Raw genomic sequence first — 17,587 nt, forward strand, 5'->3', positions numbered from 1 at the left:
CTGTTGACTAAGATCTGGTTCTTATCGTGGAGGGTCTGCAAATGGAGGCACTCATAGCAACTGCTAGCACATTAGAGCAGACCAGACACTGGGCAAACCTTTTATAAACATTAGCCCATTTAATGTGGCAGCAAGTATAAGGGAGAGACTATGAGACCATTTTGCAAATAAGAACAACGTGGCTTTGCAGCCTCTGATCACCTGCCCCACTGGGGCTGAGAAAGAAACCTAAGAAGACTCAAGAACCCTGGATCAGTAGTTAAGAGCAGTGGCTGCTCTTGCTGAGGTCCAGGGTTCGATTTCCAGCACCCACATGGTGATTCACAGCTGTCTATAACAACTCTAGTCCCAACGCCCTCTTCTGGCCTCCCCAGATACCAGCTACATATGCAGTGCCCATATATACCTGCAGGCCAGACACCCACCCCCATAAAACTAGAACACAAATATCTGAAACAACCCTGGAAGGCAGATGTGGTGGGGCACGCGCCTATAATCCCAGCGTTCAGGGGTGGAAACAGGAACGTGAAGCGCACAAGGTCACCTTTGGCTACAGAGGAGTTTAAAACCCTCTTCAAAAACAAAGGAAAGCACCACAGCCTCTTAGGACAAGGACAAAGCGGTCCCTCCACGGCTGTCCACTGAGAAAGGGACAGGGAGAGGGACAGACTCGAGGAGTCAGTTTGGAGCTGAAGGCGGTGGGGCTGAGCCTGGGTTCCCTGGCACGCCGTGATCTGGAGAGTCAGGCTGTCTGGGATTTCAAGTCCCTGTCAGCTATCCTGGAGGAGAGTGGCTGTCTCTCTGGCATCCTAGGCTGCAGAAGCAGGGAATACCTTAGGGGCATCTGAGGATTTCTGGCAGGGTCCCTCAGGGAGCGAGGTGAACGGGTCCGGGGTCGGGGGAGGGCTCCCTTAGAACCTGGGAGCCATGGGAAGGCCCAGGAAATTACGTATCCCTACCAGGAAAGACTGACTTGTAGCTGCCATCCTTACGGTTCCCAGTTCCCGGGTCCCAGCTGTCTCCAGTCAGGGTGGTAGGAAGACAAAAGGGGATTATTCTGCGGGGGACTATCTTGGGCTTCCATGAATGGAGTGTTGAAAACCTCGTGTCTGCATCCAGATCTGTTTTCAACTCTCTGTCCAAATGCACTGTCTGCACGCCAGGGTGGAGTCAAAAGCAAGGGAGAGATCCTCCAGGGAGGGGCACCAATCCCCTGGGCACCTTGGGCTTCAAGGATCCCACACAGGCCATTTTCTCCTCTACTGACGGCCGCCATGCCCGGCCTCAAAGGGGCTGGGAGGCAGGTGTGTGCTTCTCTCCTCCAGCCCATGCAAGCCCGGTCCTGCCCCCTCTGCACTCCAGCTATTTTCTGCATCTGTGCGTCTTCCCTTACTCTTTGGATCTGAGCGCATGCACAAACTATGTAAAATTTCATTGCGACTCGCAGGTAGAGTTGTTTGTTTTTTGTTTTTAGGCAGGCCCTGGCTGACCTGGAGCTGTCTTCTAGACCAGGCTGACCCTCACTCACAGAGGCCTGCCTTCCTCGGGGAATATTTTTTTAAGATTTATTTTTATATGGTATCTCGCCGGCATGTATGTCTGTGTGTGAGTGCCAGATACCTCCGGGCTGTAGTCACAGACAGTTGTGAGCCGCCATGTGGGTGCTGGAAATGGAACCCAGGTCCTCTGGAAGAGCAGCCAGTGCTCTTAACCACTGAGCCATCTCTCCAGTCCGGCCTGGAGATTTTGTTTTTGTTTTTGGTTTTTTGAGAGGAACAGGAAACCGAGCCTGGGTCTCACTCTCCAAAACTCAAGCTGGCCTGGTACTCACCAGGTAGCCAGGCTTTGCCTCAAACTTGTGACAATTCCCCTGCCTCAGAAGTAAATAACCATAACTGGGTGTTTGTTTTGTTTGATTTTTGAGACAGAGCCTCATTGTAGCCCAGGCTGACTTCCATCTTACTACGTAGCTGAGGGTGACCTTGAACTCTTTTTTAAAATATTTATCTATTGACTGTGCATGAGTGCTTTGCCTACATATGTGTTATGTGTATGTGCGTGTGTGGCTGGTACCTATGGTGGTCAGAAGAGGGCATTGGGTCCTCTGGAACTGGAGTTAGGGGTGGTTACAAGTCACCATGTAAGTGCTGGGAACGAACCTGGGTCCTTCTGGAAGAGCAGCACATGTGAGCAATCTTAACCGCTGAGCCATCTCTCCAGCCTGACCTGATCTCTTGATCTTCCTGGCTCCACGTTTTGTGTGTGTGTGCACGCACGTGCGTGAGTGTGTGTGTTTGCAGTCGTGCACACACATAAAGTACATGGGAGACCAGCGGTTGATGGCAAATGTTCTCCTCGATCATTGCACGTTATTTTCTTTCTTTTTTATGGTGGCACTAATTTTTTTTTTTATTTTATTGAGCTATACATTTTTCTCTGCTCTCCTCCCTTTCTCTCCCCTCCCCTTCAACACTCTCCCATGGTCCCCATGCTCCCAGTTTACTCAGGAGATCTTGTCTTTTTCTACTTCCCATGTAGATTAGGTGCATGTGTGTCTCTCTTAGGGTCCTCATTGTTGTCCAGGTTCTCTGCACGTTATTTCTTGAGACAGGATCTGCACTCAGGAGGAAGGCAGGCAGGTCTCTGTGATCAAGCCTGGCATGGTCCACATAGCCAGTTCTAGGGTAGGCAGAGCTGTGTAGTAAAACTCTGTCTTAAAACAAACAAATAAACAAAAAAATTCAGCTGGATGGTGATGGTGCACACATTTGATCCCAGCACTTGGGAGGCAGAAGCAGGCAGATCTCTGAGTTCAAGGCCAGCCTGGTCTACAGGGCTAAATTCAGGGAAGCCAGGGTTACACATAAAAAACCCTTTCTGGAAAAACATTCCTAAAAAGCCTCTAAAAAGGGGGGAAGAAGCCGGACGGTGGTGGCGCACGCCTTTAATCCCAGCACTTGGGAGGCAGAGGCAGGCGGATCTCTGTGAGTTTGAGACCAGCCTGGTCTACCAGAGCTAGTTCCAGGACAGGCTCCAAAGCTACAGAGAAACCCTGTCTCAAAAAACCAAAAAAAAAAAGAAAGAAAAGAAAAGAAAATCAACAGGGCAGTTGTGGCACATGCCATACTAGAGAAGCAGAGGCAGGGGGGATCTCTGAGTTCGAAGCCAGCCTGGTCTACACAGTGAATTCTAAGATAGGCAGGAATACATAGAGAAATAAATAATAATGATAATGACATAATTAATTAAATAAATAGATAAATAAAATTTAAATATATACCTACAGCCCCCTTAAATTAACTGGGTTATTTAAGTACCACCCATAGTAGCAACCACACTTTGGGCTATGAAGGCCTGGAGGATAACTCTGAGTCTCCGGGTCTGCCTTGGTTGGAACCCACCAGCCTGCCAAGCCCATATGGCCATCCTTTGTCTTCACACGCCTCAGCTACAGCCAAATGCAGCTCCTTAAAAATTTCCCTACTCACCCCATCTCCCCTTTTGTGAATGGACCTAGGGCCTGTGTGAGTTCAGAAAGGGCTCCAACACTGAGCCACACCGCCAGCTCCTCGGTAAGGGATGATGTGTAAGCTCTCTACTGCCGAGCCATTCCACCAGATTCTCAAAGGCAGTAGGCACGCTACTGAGCTATGGCCTGGCCCACGCCCATCTTTCTCATCTTCTAGCTGCCGCGCCTGTCTTTCCCTCCACTAGGAATGTCAACCCCATGTGGATATGTCCTTCCCCCCGCAGCTGGCCCATGCAGCTGGAAGAAAACACTGGGGATCTGGAGTTCCAGATGGTCCAGCTGTGACCACTCCTCCGATTCTTGATGGGACCCTCTAAAAAGCCATCCACTGGCTGGACGCACAAAGAAACAGAGATAGAAATGGGTCCCCAGCCTGAGGAGTGGAGCCGGGGATGGAAGCCTGGGGAGGGGGGTGCAGCCCCTTTGCCCCTCCCCCCAGCGCTGTCCTTGCTTCTTCTCTTCCCACTGGGTGAGTATCCCCAGGCAGCCCCTGCTATTCCTCTCTAACTCTCCGTTCTCTCCACTGTCAACCATGGCAGGAGACCAGGCATGGTGGCACATATCTCTCATTCCAGTACTCAGAAAGTCGAAGCAGAAGAGTCAGAGAATCAAGGACATACTCAGCTACCTATCAAGTTCCAGGCCAACTGGGGCTATATGAGACCCTGTCTCAAAACAACAAAAACAAGCCAGGCAGTGGTGGCGCACACCTTTAAATCACAGCCCTCGGGAGGCAGAGGCAGGCAGATCTCCGAGTTTGAGGCTAGCTTGGTCTGCAGCCAGGACTACACAGAGAAACCCTGTCTCCAAAAAGCCAAACAAGCAAACAAAAACTAGCCTTTACCCCCAGCACTCGAGAGGCAGAGGCAGGCGGATCTCTGTGAGTTTGGGGTCAGCCTGGTCTCTGAAGCAAGTTCCAGGACAGACAGCCCTGTCTTGAAAAACAAGCAAACAAGCAAAAGGAACAGGACAGGCAAGATGACACAGCAAGTGAGAAAGCTTGTCACCAAGGCAGAGGACCTGAGCTAGATTCCTAGAATCTGCATGATGGAAAAAGACTCAACTTCCCAAAGTTGTCCTGTGTACATGACACATGCATGCATGAGCGTGCCCATGTGTGTGTGCACACACACACACACCATATATATGTATTTGAAGAGAAGAAGCATAAGGAATGTTGGCCAAGGTCTATAACCTCAGCACCTAGGAGACAGAATCAGGAGGCTAAAAAATTCAAAACCATACTCAATTTCACAGCAAATTCCAGGGGAGCCCGAACTATGTGACATTTCCTCAAGAAATCATTGAAAAGGGACTGGAGACTATGGCTCACTGGTTAAGAACACTCAGTGCTCTTCCAGAGAACCCAAATTCAATTCCTAGCATCCTCTTTGTGGTTCACGACCTCTAACTTCAGTTCCAGAGTATCTGATGCCCTCTTCTGGCCTCTGGCGGTACTGCTTTTAGTACACAGACAACATGTAGGCAAAACACGCACACAATAAAATAAAATTTCCTTTTTTCCTTTCTTTTTATTTATTTATTTTTGTTTTGTTTTGTATTTTTGTTTTTGAGACAAGGTTTCTCTGTGTATCTTTGGCTGCCCTAAAACTCACTCTGTAGACCAGACTGGCCTCAAACTCACAGAGATCAGCCTGCCTCTACCTCTCAAGTGCTGGGATTAAAGGTGTGTGCCACCACTCCCAGCTAGCGAATAAAATAATTTTTAAAACAATACTAAAATGGCTAATGAGATGACCCGACAGAGGAAGGCACTTGCTGAAACCACCCAAGTTCGATTCCTGAGACCCATGTGATAGAGGTGGGTATCCAACTCCTAGAAATTGTTTTTGACCTCCACAGACATACACACATAAATGGTGGCCCACGCCTTTAATCCCAGCACTCGGAAGGCAGAGGAAGGTGGATCTCTGAGTTTGAGGCCAGTCTGATCTACAAAGCAAGTTCCAGGACAGCCAGAGCTGTTTTACAGAGAAACCCTGACTCGAAAAAACAAAAACAAAACAATAATGATAACTAATTCTTAAAATGAAAAATGACACCAAAACACTGCTTTGTAGAGAGAGAAGCCTCGGCCACTCAGATCCCTTGCAGGTAGCAGAGGGAGCTACTGAGATTTTGCTATCGAGACGAATGGGTCCGGAGTCAATCTTTAGAGATTATGGACCTCTGGGATAGGGAGGGTGGAGGTGGTCCCACAGATGAGGCCTTTGGAAAAGGAGGCCTCCAAGAGGAGGAGAGTGATGGTGAGACCGTGGGCAAGGGGAAGCTGTGTGAAGGGACCAGTTCCCCCAAACCTAGCAGAGACTCACGTTCTTCCTCTGTTTCAGCCAGTGCCCTCCAGCCAACTCCACTGCCCTTTCCAGGTAGGTTCTGCCTCTACCCCTTCATCTGTTCGCGGATACTCCCAAGCTGGCATGGCCCAGCCACACTAGTTTGAAGGCTCCCATGACATCCTGTAGTTTGGGCTCCCGATTCCCCATCGCACCGGCTTGTCCCCCTTTTTACAGAACTGAGGCTGGTAGGGGGCCCAAGCCGCTGCCGAGGGCGCCTGGAGGTCATGCACAGCGGTTCCTGGGGCAGTGTCTGCGATGACGACTGGGATGTGGTGGATGCCAACGTGGTGTGTCGTCAGCTGGGCTGTGGCCTGGCGCTGCCGGTGCCGCGGCCCCTCGCCTTTGGCCAAGGCCGAGGCCCCATTTTCTTGGATAACGTGGAGTGCCGGGGACAGGAAGCTTCTCTGAGCGAGTGCGGCAGCAGGGGCTGGGGTGTTCACAACTGCTTCCACTATGAAGATGTGGCGGTCCTGTGTGATGGTGAGTGAAGGAGGGGACGCCGTGGGGCCAGGGAAGCTGGCTAGAGTACTTCTGGCTCACGGACCAAAGGGACTAGCAGGGTTCCAGGTGGGGCTTGAATGCCCACACAGAACCTCCTGGTTTTTCTTTTTCCATGATTAGGGATTGAACCTGGGTCCTCGTGCATGCTAGGCCATCACTTTTCCACTGAGACACATGCCCAGCCTGTGTCAGAGTGTCTCTAGGCAAGTAATCTACCACTGAGATGTGCCCCACCCACCCCATTCATCCATCCATCATTCATTCATTCATTCATTCATTCATTTGACATGAAGTCTCATGCAGACCAGGCGGGCCTGGAACTCCTGATTCTTCTCCCTCCACCTGCTAAATGCTGGAATTACAGGCATGAATCATCATACCAGACTTACCCCTCCCTTTTAATAGACCCCTGGGGTCTCTCTGGTTACAAGCTCTGCAGTGCTTAGAGCTACAACAGAAACTCAGAGTCACTGGCGTTGAGAGCTGTTATCTAGCTGGCAAACATGAGCAAGAACACAAGCTGTAGTCACAGCCTAGACTTTCTGATTCTGCAGGTCTGCGGTAGGGCCTGAGAATTTAATTTTTCTAGTAAGTTCCCCAGGGATGTCAACTGCATTAAGAACTAGGCTTAAGCCGGGCATTGGTGGCGCACACCTTAAATCCCAGAACTTGGGAGGCAGAGGCAGATGGATTTCTGTGAATTCGAGTCTAGCCTGGGCTACAGAGTGAGTTCCAGGACAGGCTCCAAAGCTACACAGAGAAACCCTATCTTGAAAACCAAAAAACAGAAAACAAAAAGAAAGAAAGGAAGGAAGGAGCCGGGCGGTGGTGGCGCAGGCCTTTAATTCCAGCGCTTGGGAGGCAGAGGCAGGCAGATCTCTGTGAGTTCGGGACCAGCCTGGTCTACAAGAGCTAGTTCCAGGACAGGCTCCAAAACCACAGAGAAACCCTGTCTCAAAAAACCAAAAGAAAAAAAAAAAAAGAAAATCAAAAATAAAAAAGTCAACCACTTTAGGCCCGGCGGTGGTGGCTCACGCCTTTAATCCCAGCACTCGGGAGGCAGAGGCAGGTGGATCTCTGTGAGTTCGAGGCCAGCCTGGTCTACAAGAGCTAGCTCCAGGACAGGCTCCAAAGCTACAGAGAAACCCTGTCTTGAAAAACCAAAAAAAAAGAACTAGGCCTTTGGACAGGCATGGTGACACATGCCTATGATACTAGCATTGGGGAGGCCAGAGGATCAGAAGTTCAAGGTCATTCTTACCTACACAGCAAGTGTGAGGTCAGACAGTGGCTCTCTATATCCAGGACTTGGGGCTTTGATCCTGAAAGCAGGCATCTTAGGACTCTAGACTCCTCAACCTCACATGCTGTGTGAGGATGGTGAACGGAAAGATCCACACATCTTTGCTTCCTCCCTCCTTCCTCTGCAGAATTCTTGCACACTCAGCCCCCAACAAGGAAGGTGCTGACCAGTGTAGCACCCGCTACAACCCTCCAAAACGGAAAAGGTAAGTCATGCTTGTGTGGGGAGACCCTTGATAGGCTAGAGGAGGTGACTGGAGGGGGGTGAGGGCTTCAAGGGACAAGGAGAGGGAAGACCCCTGGGGGAAGAGGGACCCATCTATCAGGGAGGGCTTTGTGGGAGAGGAAGTGTGACAGCTACATCTTGCAAAGTGAGGGTTTCTTTGGGCCTCTGGACATGACAAACAAGAACATTAGAGAAGGCCAGTGGAGCAGGGATAGAAAAGAAAAGGCTGGTTTTAGGTCAGGATGACACAATCTAAACTGGTTATCCTGGGACCCACAATCCAACACTCTGGACTGTCAGAAGGTTTGGTCAAGGGGCGAGCAGGCTAGTTTATCCCTGCTGGGGTTTTGGTCCTGAGGCCCTAGGGAGGGCACTGTCCTTGGACCGGTGCATAGATGAAGTGAATGAAAATGCCTTCTCGTGGCTTATAAGTTGCTGCTTGTCCCACCTTCTCCATCCACCTTCACCAGGTGAGGGCAGCGTGCGCCTGGTGGGCGGCTCCGGCCCGTGTCAAGGCCGGGTGGAGATCCTGCACGGTGGTCTGTGGGGCACTGTCTGCGACGATGACTGGGGGTTGCCGGATGCTGCAGTTGTGTGCCGCCAACTGGGCTGTGGGACCGCCTTGGCCGCCACCACTAATGCCTTCTTCGGCTATGGCACCGGGCATATCTTGCTGGACAATGTTCACTGCGAAGGTGGCGAGCCCCGCCTGGCAGCCTGCCAGAGCCTCGGCTGGGGCGTACACAACTGTGGACACCACGAAGACGCTGGGGCGCTCTGTGCAGGTGCCAGGAGCAGGCGGGGGCGGGGCCTTTCCGGGGAGAAAGGGTGGGGGAGGAGAACTGGAGGAAGCGAACTAGGGCTGGATGGGGAAAAGGGCTTGGCTAACTCTTTCCAGACCTCTCCAGAAAGGCTCTGAAATTACCTGTTTTATCTCAGGCCTGCGCTGGGGAAGCAACTTAGCATAACCCTCATTATTCTCAAGTACTGAAGCTATATAGAATATCATACTATTCCTCTGTTATTAGAAATGCCTCCAGAATTTTCTAGCATTTTCCAAGTATTCTTCATGGACTATTTCCGAATAAAGCAAAAAATATTCCAGGATTGCTCCCTCGGAGATATTTTCAAAGCCCCTATCTGCAGAACACTGCTCAGTTATTTACAATTCTGAGGATATAATAAATAGAATATTCTCCTTTATGGCCTATTTCCAATTTGGGAGATGTTTTCAGTAAATAAAAAGTAGGCATTGGGGTGGAGGATGTAGCTAGATAAAGGAGTGCTTGCCTAGCATGCATGAAGTCCTGAGTGTAATCTCTAGCCCCGCATAAACCAGGCATACTGGTACATACCAGTAACTCCAGCACTCAAGACATGTGTCATAACGAACTGGTCATCTTCCACCACATAACGAGTCTGAAGCCAGCCTGGCTACATAAAACCCTGTCTCAAAGTAAAATAATAAAAGGCTGGGCCTGGTGGTGCATTCCTTTAATCTCAGCTCTTAGGAGGCAATGACAGGCTGATCTCTGTGAATCCAAGGCCAGGTCAGACAGGGCTACTTAGTGAGACCCTGTCTCAAAGTGAAATAAAATAGATGTGATTTTTGTCTTGCCGAGGCAGAGTCTCTGTCTAGTCCAGGTTGGCCTTCCTCCTATATTAGCTTCCCTAGTGCAGGTATTACATACACTAGCCCTCACACCCTGTCTAACAGATGAGTTATTATCGTTGTGTGCTGGGGAATCAAACCCAGAACGTTGTGCATATAAACCAGGCACTCTACCACTGTGCTAAATATACCCTTAGCCCAGCAAATAAGATTTGTGGAGCCAGGACACCATTTCACGAATGGATTCTGTTCTATTAGATGGAAAGTGTTTGCGGCAAACCAGGTTATCATTCCCATCTTAGAGATGGGAAAGTTGAGGTAGTAAAAGGCAGAGCCTTACCCAGAGTGACCCAGAGCCCAAGCAAAATCACCACTGACCTTGCTCAATAGAGTTCACGCTCTCTCCCTTTCTAGCCTCATTTTATCTAGAGAATAGGATAAAGATTTTATCTTTTATTTTAGCCTGGCCTTGAACTCAGTACTTAAAGGGTGACTCTACACTTCCGATCCTTCTGCCTCCACCTTCCTGGTGCTCGGATTACAGACATATACAACCACAATCATTTCACGAGATGTTAGGATGGACCTAGGGCTTCGTGCATGCTAGGCAAGCACTCTGCCAACTGAGCTATGTCCCCAGCCAGAAAATTAGTCTTGTTTTTTGTTTGTTTGTTTGTTTTTTGTTGTTGTTGTTGTTTGTTTTTGGTTTTTCGAGACAGGGTTTCTCTGTGGCTTTGGAGCCCGTCCTGGAACTACTCTGTAGACCAGGCTGGTCTCGAACTCACAGAGATCCGCCTGCCTCTGCCTCCCAAGTGCTGGGATTAAAGGCGTGCGCCACCATCGCCCGGCCTGAAAATTAGCCTTGTTATATTCTGTGAGTCCCTCAGAAATGAGCAGAGGTCCCTAGCAGGCAAAGCTCTGTATCTTTGTATGCTGTACACATTGGGCTTCATAAGAACACGGGACACAGAAATGAAAGCAAGCAACAGGTTTGCACCCATCTGTGTGCCACACAGATTACTAGGGTCAAGGTTGAACGGGGATCTTCATGTCCTGGCTGGGCTCCAAGTCCTGCGAGCCAAATTTGTTTTCTTTTGGGAGACAACCTCAGTCCTATGTCTGACCCTCTGTCTTTTCTCCTGCTCCAGCCCTGGGTCCTCCAACTTTCACTGCACCGCCTTCCTTGGCCACGAAAGAAGACTGGGCATGGCGCACTGAGCCAGCAGGTGAAGAGCCCACCTTCCCAGCTGCCAGGGTTGGGACTAGGCTCCAGGAAGGGGTAGGAACTAAGGAAACTGTTCTAGAAGACACGGGAAAGTGACTTCGGCTAAGGCTTTGGAGCAGATAGTAGACATGGGTAGAAACGAGCAGGTGGGAGCATGCATGACATTCAGATTCTCTGAAACAAGAGTGGGTAAGAGATTTCTTTAAAATGTTTGAGTCAAATCAGGGATTGCTGCTGAGGTAGGGAATTGAAAGTCCATGTGAGGGAATTCAAATTGAAAATCAAGGTGAGAAGTTTGGAATTAGAGCTACAACTATCACTATGATTCCAATTAGTATATTTGGGGCTAGAGGGACGGCTCAGTGTTTAAGAGCATTGGCTGCTCTTCCAAAGGACCTGGGTTCAAGTCCCAGCACCCACGTGGCGGCTTGCACCTGTCTATACTCCAGTTCCAGGACTTCTGACACTCTCATACAGACATACATGTAGGCAAAAACACCAATGAAAATAAAATAAAAATAATAAAAATTAATATATTTAAGATTTGGGAGTTGAGGGTTTTAACTCAGTTATATCCCAGCACCACATAAACACCAAGTTAAGGCCTGACGGCTTTGGAGTCCAAAGCCAACTTAAATGACACAGCAAGACCTTGTCTTCAAAACCCAAAAGATTTTAACCCTAGAACTCTGGAGGGAGATCTGAGCTCAACCCTGTCTGTATAGTGAGTTCCAGGCCATTCAAGGTTACAGGAGAACCTGTCTTGAAAAAAAAAAAAGGAAAACCTCAAAAGATGTTTATTTTTATCAAGTTTTCTGGCGACTTCACAGATAGCACTGTGGCTCTGGGCAGAAACGTGGGTGTGGTAAAATGGCCTCCTCGTCCCCCACCCCCTTCAAAGGCTCCCCTGTCTCGACAGCTACAGGAGTTGGTGCCCTGCCTTCCAGGGATACCATGCGGTTCACCACGGCAGCCTGGGCCTCGGGGAAGAAGAGTAAGTGGCCTCCCGGGTCCCGCCCGGGGTGGGAGCGGGTGGGATGCGGGCTGCAGTAGGGATCCCGCCGCCCCAGCCCGGCCACTCTGGCACCGGCCTGTGCGCCCTGCAGGCGGCAGGCTGCGGCTGGTAGGCGGCCCGAGCCCGTGCCGCGGCCGCGTGGAAGTGCTGTACGCCGGGGGTTGGGGCACCGTGTGCGATGATGACTGGGACTTCGCGGACGCGCGCGTGGCCTGCCGCGAGGCGGGGTGCGGGCCCGCGCTCGGAGCCACGGGCCTTGGTCATTTCGGCTATGGCCGAGGCCCCGTGCTGTTGGACAACGTAGGCTGCACTGGGACCGAGGCCCGCCTCAGCGATTGCTTCCACCTGGGCTGGGGACAGCACAACTGCGGCCATCACGAAGACGCCGGAGCCCTGTGCGCAGGTGAAGCTGGCGGGAGGGGTGGAGTCCGAGGAGGAATGGGCGGGGCCGCCCGCGGGCGCTTTGCGCGATGTGGGCGGGGCGCGGGCGAACGGGACGAGACGTGTAGACGCACACGCTGGGGTGTGCGCATGCGCTCGCAGGCAATATGGGCGGGGTTATGCGTGGGGCGGGGCATAGGCACACACAGCCTCGTGGGCGTGGCCTCTTGAAACCCTGCAGCGGGGGTGGGGCCAAGCCTGAAAGGCATGGGTGGGGTGGTGCGCCTGCGCCTACTGCCCCGTGGGGACCTGCGTAGCCTTTAGGGCCGGTCCAAGATTGAAAAGACGAGCAACTGCACGCAGGCGCCCACTGTTTTGTGGGCGGGTAGTCGAGAGTGGGCGGGGCTTCGCCGCGCATGCTCTGTGATAAGGGCTAAGCGGGGTCTGATGAGGAATGGGCGTGGCAGTCTCTGCTGCACTGCAGCGGAAGTATTACGCACAGGGGAGTAGCCGCATCCTCCAGGCACTGCTTGCGCCTGTGCGGTAGCGGTGTGACCGGAAGGGCGAGTCCTCTGCAGGGAGAGAATAGGGTGCGACGTAGGGAGGGTTCGTGCTGTGCTGTCTCCGACTTGTATAGGGTTGTGTGATTCCCTCCCTGCTGAGTCAAGGTTCCTCCTAAGTACTAGTGTTGGAGAGGAAGCAGGTGGAGTAAACTACTTTCCCAGAGATAGCCTTTGACTTTTCAGAGAAATCAGTGAAAAAAGGCTGCTTACAAAGTCTGACGAGACATGGTGTACTCCTTTTGTTCATTGCTTGCTGAAGAAAGTGGCATCTCCATCTTTATTGGCTGCCCAGGCCTCGGGGGCCCTCCTTTGTCTTGGCAGTTCATTGGGGTCCTTTCTGTCTCTACAACATGGGAAGGTTAGGAGAGGTGACCTGGCTCTAGGGAGCATGTTTCCCAACGTGACAGCCCCCTACTTTTTTTTTCTGCTCTTGCTGAGCCAGGCCCAGAGGAGCTGGGACTCCAAGTCCAGCAGGATGGTTCTGAGACCACCCGAATGCCCAGTCCTCGGCCCAGAGATGGTAGGTGCTTACTGCCACTGAAAATGAGGTTGGAACCTTGGGGTTAAGATGAACCTGGACTGAGGAAGGGCAAAGCAGAACTGACCAGGTCCTAGAACACTTGTCCTTTTGTGGCTGTTCCCAAGCCTCACTGATGGGAGTATAATACCCAGGAAGGAGGAGGTGGATTTTAAACTAGAGTAGTCTGGAACTGGGGGGTCGGGAGTAGGGGATATAGTCCTGTGGGTGGAGTGCTTGCCTGGCTTGCAGGATCTTCAGGTTCAGTCTCTAGCCATGTCATCCGTGGACCAGCCCTTTCTGACCCCTGGCTTTATCTATGACACAGCACCTCATAAATTGGGTGTCTTGGAACACCCCTGTAATCCCAACACTTTGACTGAGGCAGAAAAATCAGTTCAAGGCCAGCTCTGTGTATTTGAAGCCCAAGTCTAAATACTAGAGCAATCTAGAGACTTCTAGTGTTGGGGTGGGATCGAACTGAAAGGATAGAGATCCAATCTAGGAGCTAGAGAATGCAGAATTAGCGTGATGGGCCCATGGCTTTCATCCCGCCATTATGGAGATTTAGGTTGGAAGGATAGCGAATCCAAGGCCAGCCTAGGCCACATACTTCTCAGAAAAACAACTAGTTATCTCAGGGAATCCAGGGTGCAGAAGGGGAGACAGGAAACTTTGGGGCATAAGAGAAGACATGGTCACAGCCCCCAGGTAGCTAACCTATGGCTAAGGGACTGAGACTGTGAGCAGAGGCCTTAGCAGAGAGCACAGCACTGAGGCACGAGTTGTTTCTTCAGTCTCAAGTCCTGCTGCGCAGCTTCAATGTCACGTACTGTCCTGAGGGCTCCCAGGGCATCCCTTGACCTAGTCTAGCATGGAAGTTTCCAGCATGTCAGTTCCTCCTTTTAAAAACAGTTTTTTATTATTGTCTCATGAGGATCTTACTACATAGCTCTGGTTGACCTGATATTTGCTCTGTGGGCCAGGCTGGCTTCAAACTCGCAGAGATCCGCCTGCCTCTGCCTCCCTAGCGCTGGGATTAAAGGTGTGCACCACCGTGTCCAGCATTATTTATTGGTGTCTGTGTGTATGTGCATGCATGTGTTCACACCCATGTGAACACACAACAGTATGAATGTGAAGGTCAGGGGACACAACCTGTGGGAATTGCTCTTCTTCCTTCACTGATTGGTTCTTGGGGGTGGAACTCAAGCCACGTGACGTGATGGCAACCATGGAGCCATCTCTTGAGCCTGTGGGCTCTTCTGACCTTCCGGCCTTATCTCCAACACAGGGCACCTCCGCTTGGCTAGTGGAAGCCACCGATGTGAGGGGCGTGTAGAGCTCTTCCTAGGACAGCGGTGGGGCACTGTCTGCGATGATGCCTGGGACCTACGGGCAGCCATTGTCCTGTGCCGTCAGCTGGGATGTGGCCAGGCTCTGGCAGCCCCCGGCGAGGCCCACTTTGGCCCAGGCAGAGGCCCCATCCTCTTGGACAATGTCAAATGCCGAGGAGATGAGAGCACCTTGCTACTCTGCTCTCATATCCGCTGGGATGTCCACAACTGTGACCACAGCGAGGACGCCAGTGTCCTGTGCCAGCCATTGTGACACAGCTGGCTGTGCTCTCTGGATCGTTTCAAAGGAGCCTATTGGGGAACTGCCCCTCCTTTTCAAGGATCCCCTCCTGTGATTTCTGCAGCTCCTGGTGCCCCTTTATCCCTTTGCAGGGGGAGCTACACTGCAGTGCCCACCCCCGTCCTCTTGCTGTGTGGCCTCAGACTCTTGTCACCTGCTAGAGACCCAGTACAGTGAACGTGGTCATGTGCCCAGTCAAAACAGACGTGGGAGAATGACCCACCTCTTCTCTTTGGGGAAACTCATATCGTACCCCCAACCGTTCTTCTCTCCACCCATGTCCACAAGGCTTGGGCTTACGGCAAATGCCCTTAAACACTTCTAATGACCGTTTTGGTCCCCCCCCCCACAAGAGGGGAGGCAGAAGGGGTTGGGCTGTTCTTTCTACAGACTGTCAGGGAGGGGACTGCAGAAGGTCCTAGGTCCTCACCTTCCCTGCTGGGTGAGGACCTGGACTCAGATGGTGCTCGGCTGAACAAGGGGGCTTCAGGGGACAAAGCAGGGACAGGAGGAGCCCCTTCCTACACCGTCTCTGATTTCCACTGCCCCTGGCACAGAGCCTCCACTCTGCGGTAGCAAAGAAGCCTGGAGGCCTGTGGCCACTGTTTATAGGTGCCAAGTCAATAAAGCATTATTCCTTGGTCTTTTAACTGAGGTCATTGTTTGAGAACCTGTATTGGGGCAGCTGGAAAGACTCCAGGCAGGACTTTCTGGAGAAAACCCAGCGTAGAGATGAAAGGCTGTGGTCCAAGAGCATCATCCAGGAGTTCTTCACTGGCCCATCACAGCCTGGAAATGCTGAATCACCATGGAGCCTCAGGCTCCTTGAGGAGCTTCTGGTCATCCTCCCTATTCTATCACACACTTACAAATCTAGATCCAGGAAAGGAGAGGAAGTCCAGCTTCCAGTCCCTGTACTGAGGGTGCTGAGGAAGCAAGAGCGCTGAAAGTTTCAGGCCAGCCAGAGTTAGAGTGAGAGAGCCTGAATGAATAAACCAGGAAAGTAAAATGACAGAAACAAAAGCCTCTACCCGGGTAGTACCCACTTGTGCTGTTACCTCTTTGAAGGAGTCATTGGCAGGAGGATCAGGAGTTCAAGGTCAGCCTGAGCTACAAAAGACCTTGTTTAGAGGGAGAGACCCTGCCTGAATTGGTGGTGATGGTAGAAGTCTGTGATCCAAGAATTTATAGGCTGAAGCACGTGGATTAGGAGTTTAAGGCAGCCTGGGCTTTCAGAGAGGCCCCAACACCTTCTTCCCTTTTCCGCCTATGCATTTCTAGATTGGGTTTTTGTTTGTTTGTTTGTTTGTTTGTTTTGTTCTTCAAGACAGCCCTGGCTGTCCTGGAACACACTTTGTAAACTAGGCTAACCTCAAACTCTGGAACAAGAGTTGGAAACAGTGTGAGCTGCCATGTGGGTACTGAGACTTGAACCCAGGTCCTCTGGAAGAGCAGCCAGTGCTCTTAACCGCTGAGCCATCTCTTCAGCCCCTATTCAGGATATTCTTTACTGCTTTCTTTAGACTTCATTTCTGCTTGCTTGTTTTTTTCTGTTTGTTTGGTTTTATTTTTGCAGGACTGGTGATTGAACCTAGGACCTAATTCATGGAAGGCAAGTATTCGCTGAGCCACAACTCCTCCAATTGTTTCTCCCCGACACAGATTTTTTTATTGTGTGTGTCTGTGCTCATGTGCATGCGTGTGCACTCATACGTATATACAACATGTTTGCATGTTCCCCTGGAGATCAGAAGAGGGTGTTATATCTCCTGGAATTGGAGTTAGGAGCAAGTTGTGAGCTACCTGATTTAGGTGCTAGGAAATGAACCCAAGGCCTCTGGACGAGCAGCCAGTTCTCTACACTCATTCATTTCTCTAGCCCCTCCCCATTTTATTCTTAGGTTAGCATACAAGGTATTAGATACCCGTCTCTCTGTCTCTCTCTATATATAGTCTCTCTCTTTCTATTTTTTAAAACAGGGTCTCACTCTGCAGCCCTGGGTGGCCTGAAACTCATTATGTAGATTAGGCTATCCTTGACCTCATCTCCTAAGTACTGGGATGAAAGGCCTGTGCCACCATGCCTGGCTATTTATGCCTTTTTGTTTGTTTGGTTGGTTGGTTTTTGGTTTTCGAGACAGGGTTGCTCTATAGCTTTGGAACCTGTCCTGGAACTAGCTCTTGTAGACCAGGTTGGTCTCGAACTCACAGAGATCCGCCTGCCTCTGCCTCCCAAGTGTTGGGATTAAAGGCGTGCGCTACCACTGCCTGGCACTAATTATGACATTTTCAAACAAAGTGTGAAATCGTGGATTTTCCTCCTCCTTACCTCCGTCCCTCTTCCCTATCTCTCTTACATCTGCCCAGTCTCTTCCTCCTGTGTCATGTCACTGATGCTTATCCCCTCTTGGTTTCCTCTCTAGAGGGTTTTGCCCACAGCTGCATCCTAGAGGAGCAGTGTGGGCTCTAAACCACTGAGCCATCTCTCCATCTTGTCCATTTCTCAGTTGGCATTTTGCTCATAAAAAAAAAAAAAAGAATTTATGTGTATGGGTGATGTGCCCGCATGTATGTCTGTGCACCACATGTGTACCTGGTGCCCGAGGAGGCCAGAAGAGAGCATTAGGTCCCTGAAGATTAGCGTTATAGACAGGTGTGAGCTTCCTGTGAGTGCTGACTCAGTCCTGGGTCCGCTGAAGAGCAGCCAGTGCCACTAACTGA

The 17,587-nt window shown here is 51.0% G+C and overlaps 1 protein-coding gene across 1 annotated transcript; it reads left to right on the forward strand.

Annotated features, from left to right (window-relative positions):
* Nucleotides 1-3,812: 3,812 nt before the first annotated feature.
* On the forward strand, nt 3,813-15,266 carry Ssc4d (scavenger receptor cysteine rich family member with 4 domains). The gene is made up of 10 exons (XM_057765561.1): nt 3,813-3,998; nt 5,881-5,916; nt 6,061-6,366; nt 7,818-7,895; nt 8,386-8,700; nt 10,676-10,753; nt 11,672-11,746; nt 11,859-12,170; nt 13,154-13,231; nt 14,523-15,266. The coding sequence occupies exons 1-10, from the start codon at nt 3,833-3,835 to the stop codon at nt 14,837-14,839; spliced, it is 1,761 nt and encodes a 586-aa protein (XP_057621544.1). The 5' UTR covers nt 3,813-3,832; the 3' UTR covers nt 14,840-15,266.
* The last annotated feature ends 2,321 nt before the right edge of the window (nt 15,267-17,587 follow it).

This window comes from Chionomys nivalis, chromosome 3 (genome assembly GCF_950005125.1).
Source record: "Chionomys nivalis chromosome 3, mChiNiv1.1, whole genome shotgun sequence".
NCBI classification, from domain to species: domain Eukaryota; kingdom Metazoa; phylum Chordata; class Mammalia; order Rodentia; family Cricetidae; genus Chionomys; species Chionomys nivalis.

Excerpts from the sequence above, each read along its gene's own strand:
- Ssc4d (XM_057765561.1), top strand. The coding sequence starts at position 3,833 with ATGGGACCCTCTAAAAAGCCATCCACTGGCTGGACGCACAAAGAAACA. Across the intron at positions 3,999-5,880 it reads GCTTCTTCTCTTCCCACTGG|CCAGTGCCCTCCAGCCAACT; the intron begins GTGAGTATCCCC and ends CCTCTGTTTCAG. Across the intron at positions 13,232-14,522 it reads CAGTCCTCGGCCCAGAGATG|GGCACCTCCGCTTGGCTAGT; the intron begins GTAGGTGCTTAC and ends TCTCCAACACAG.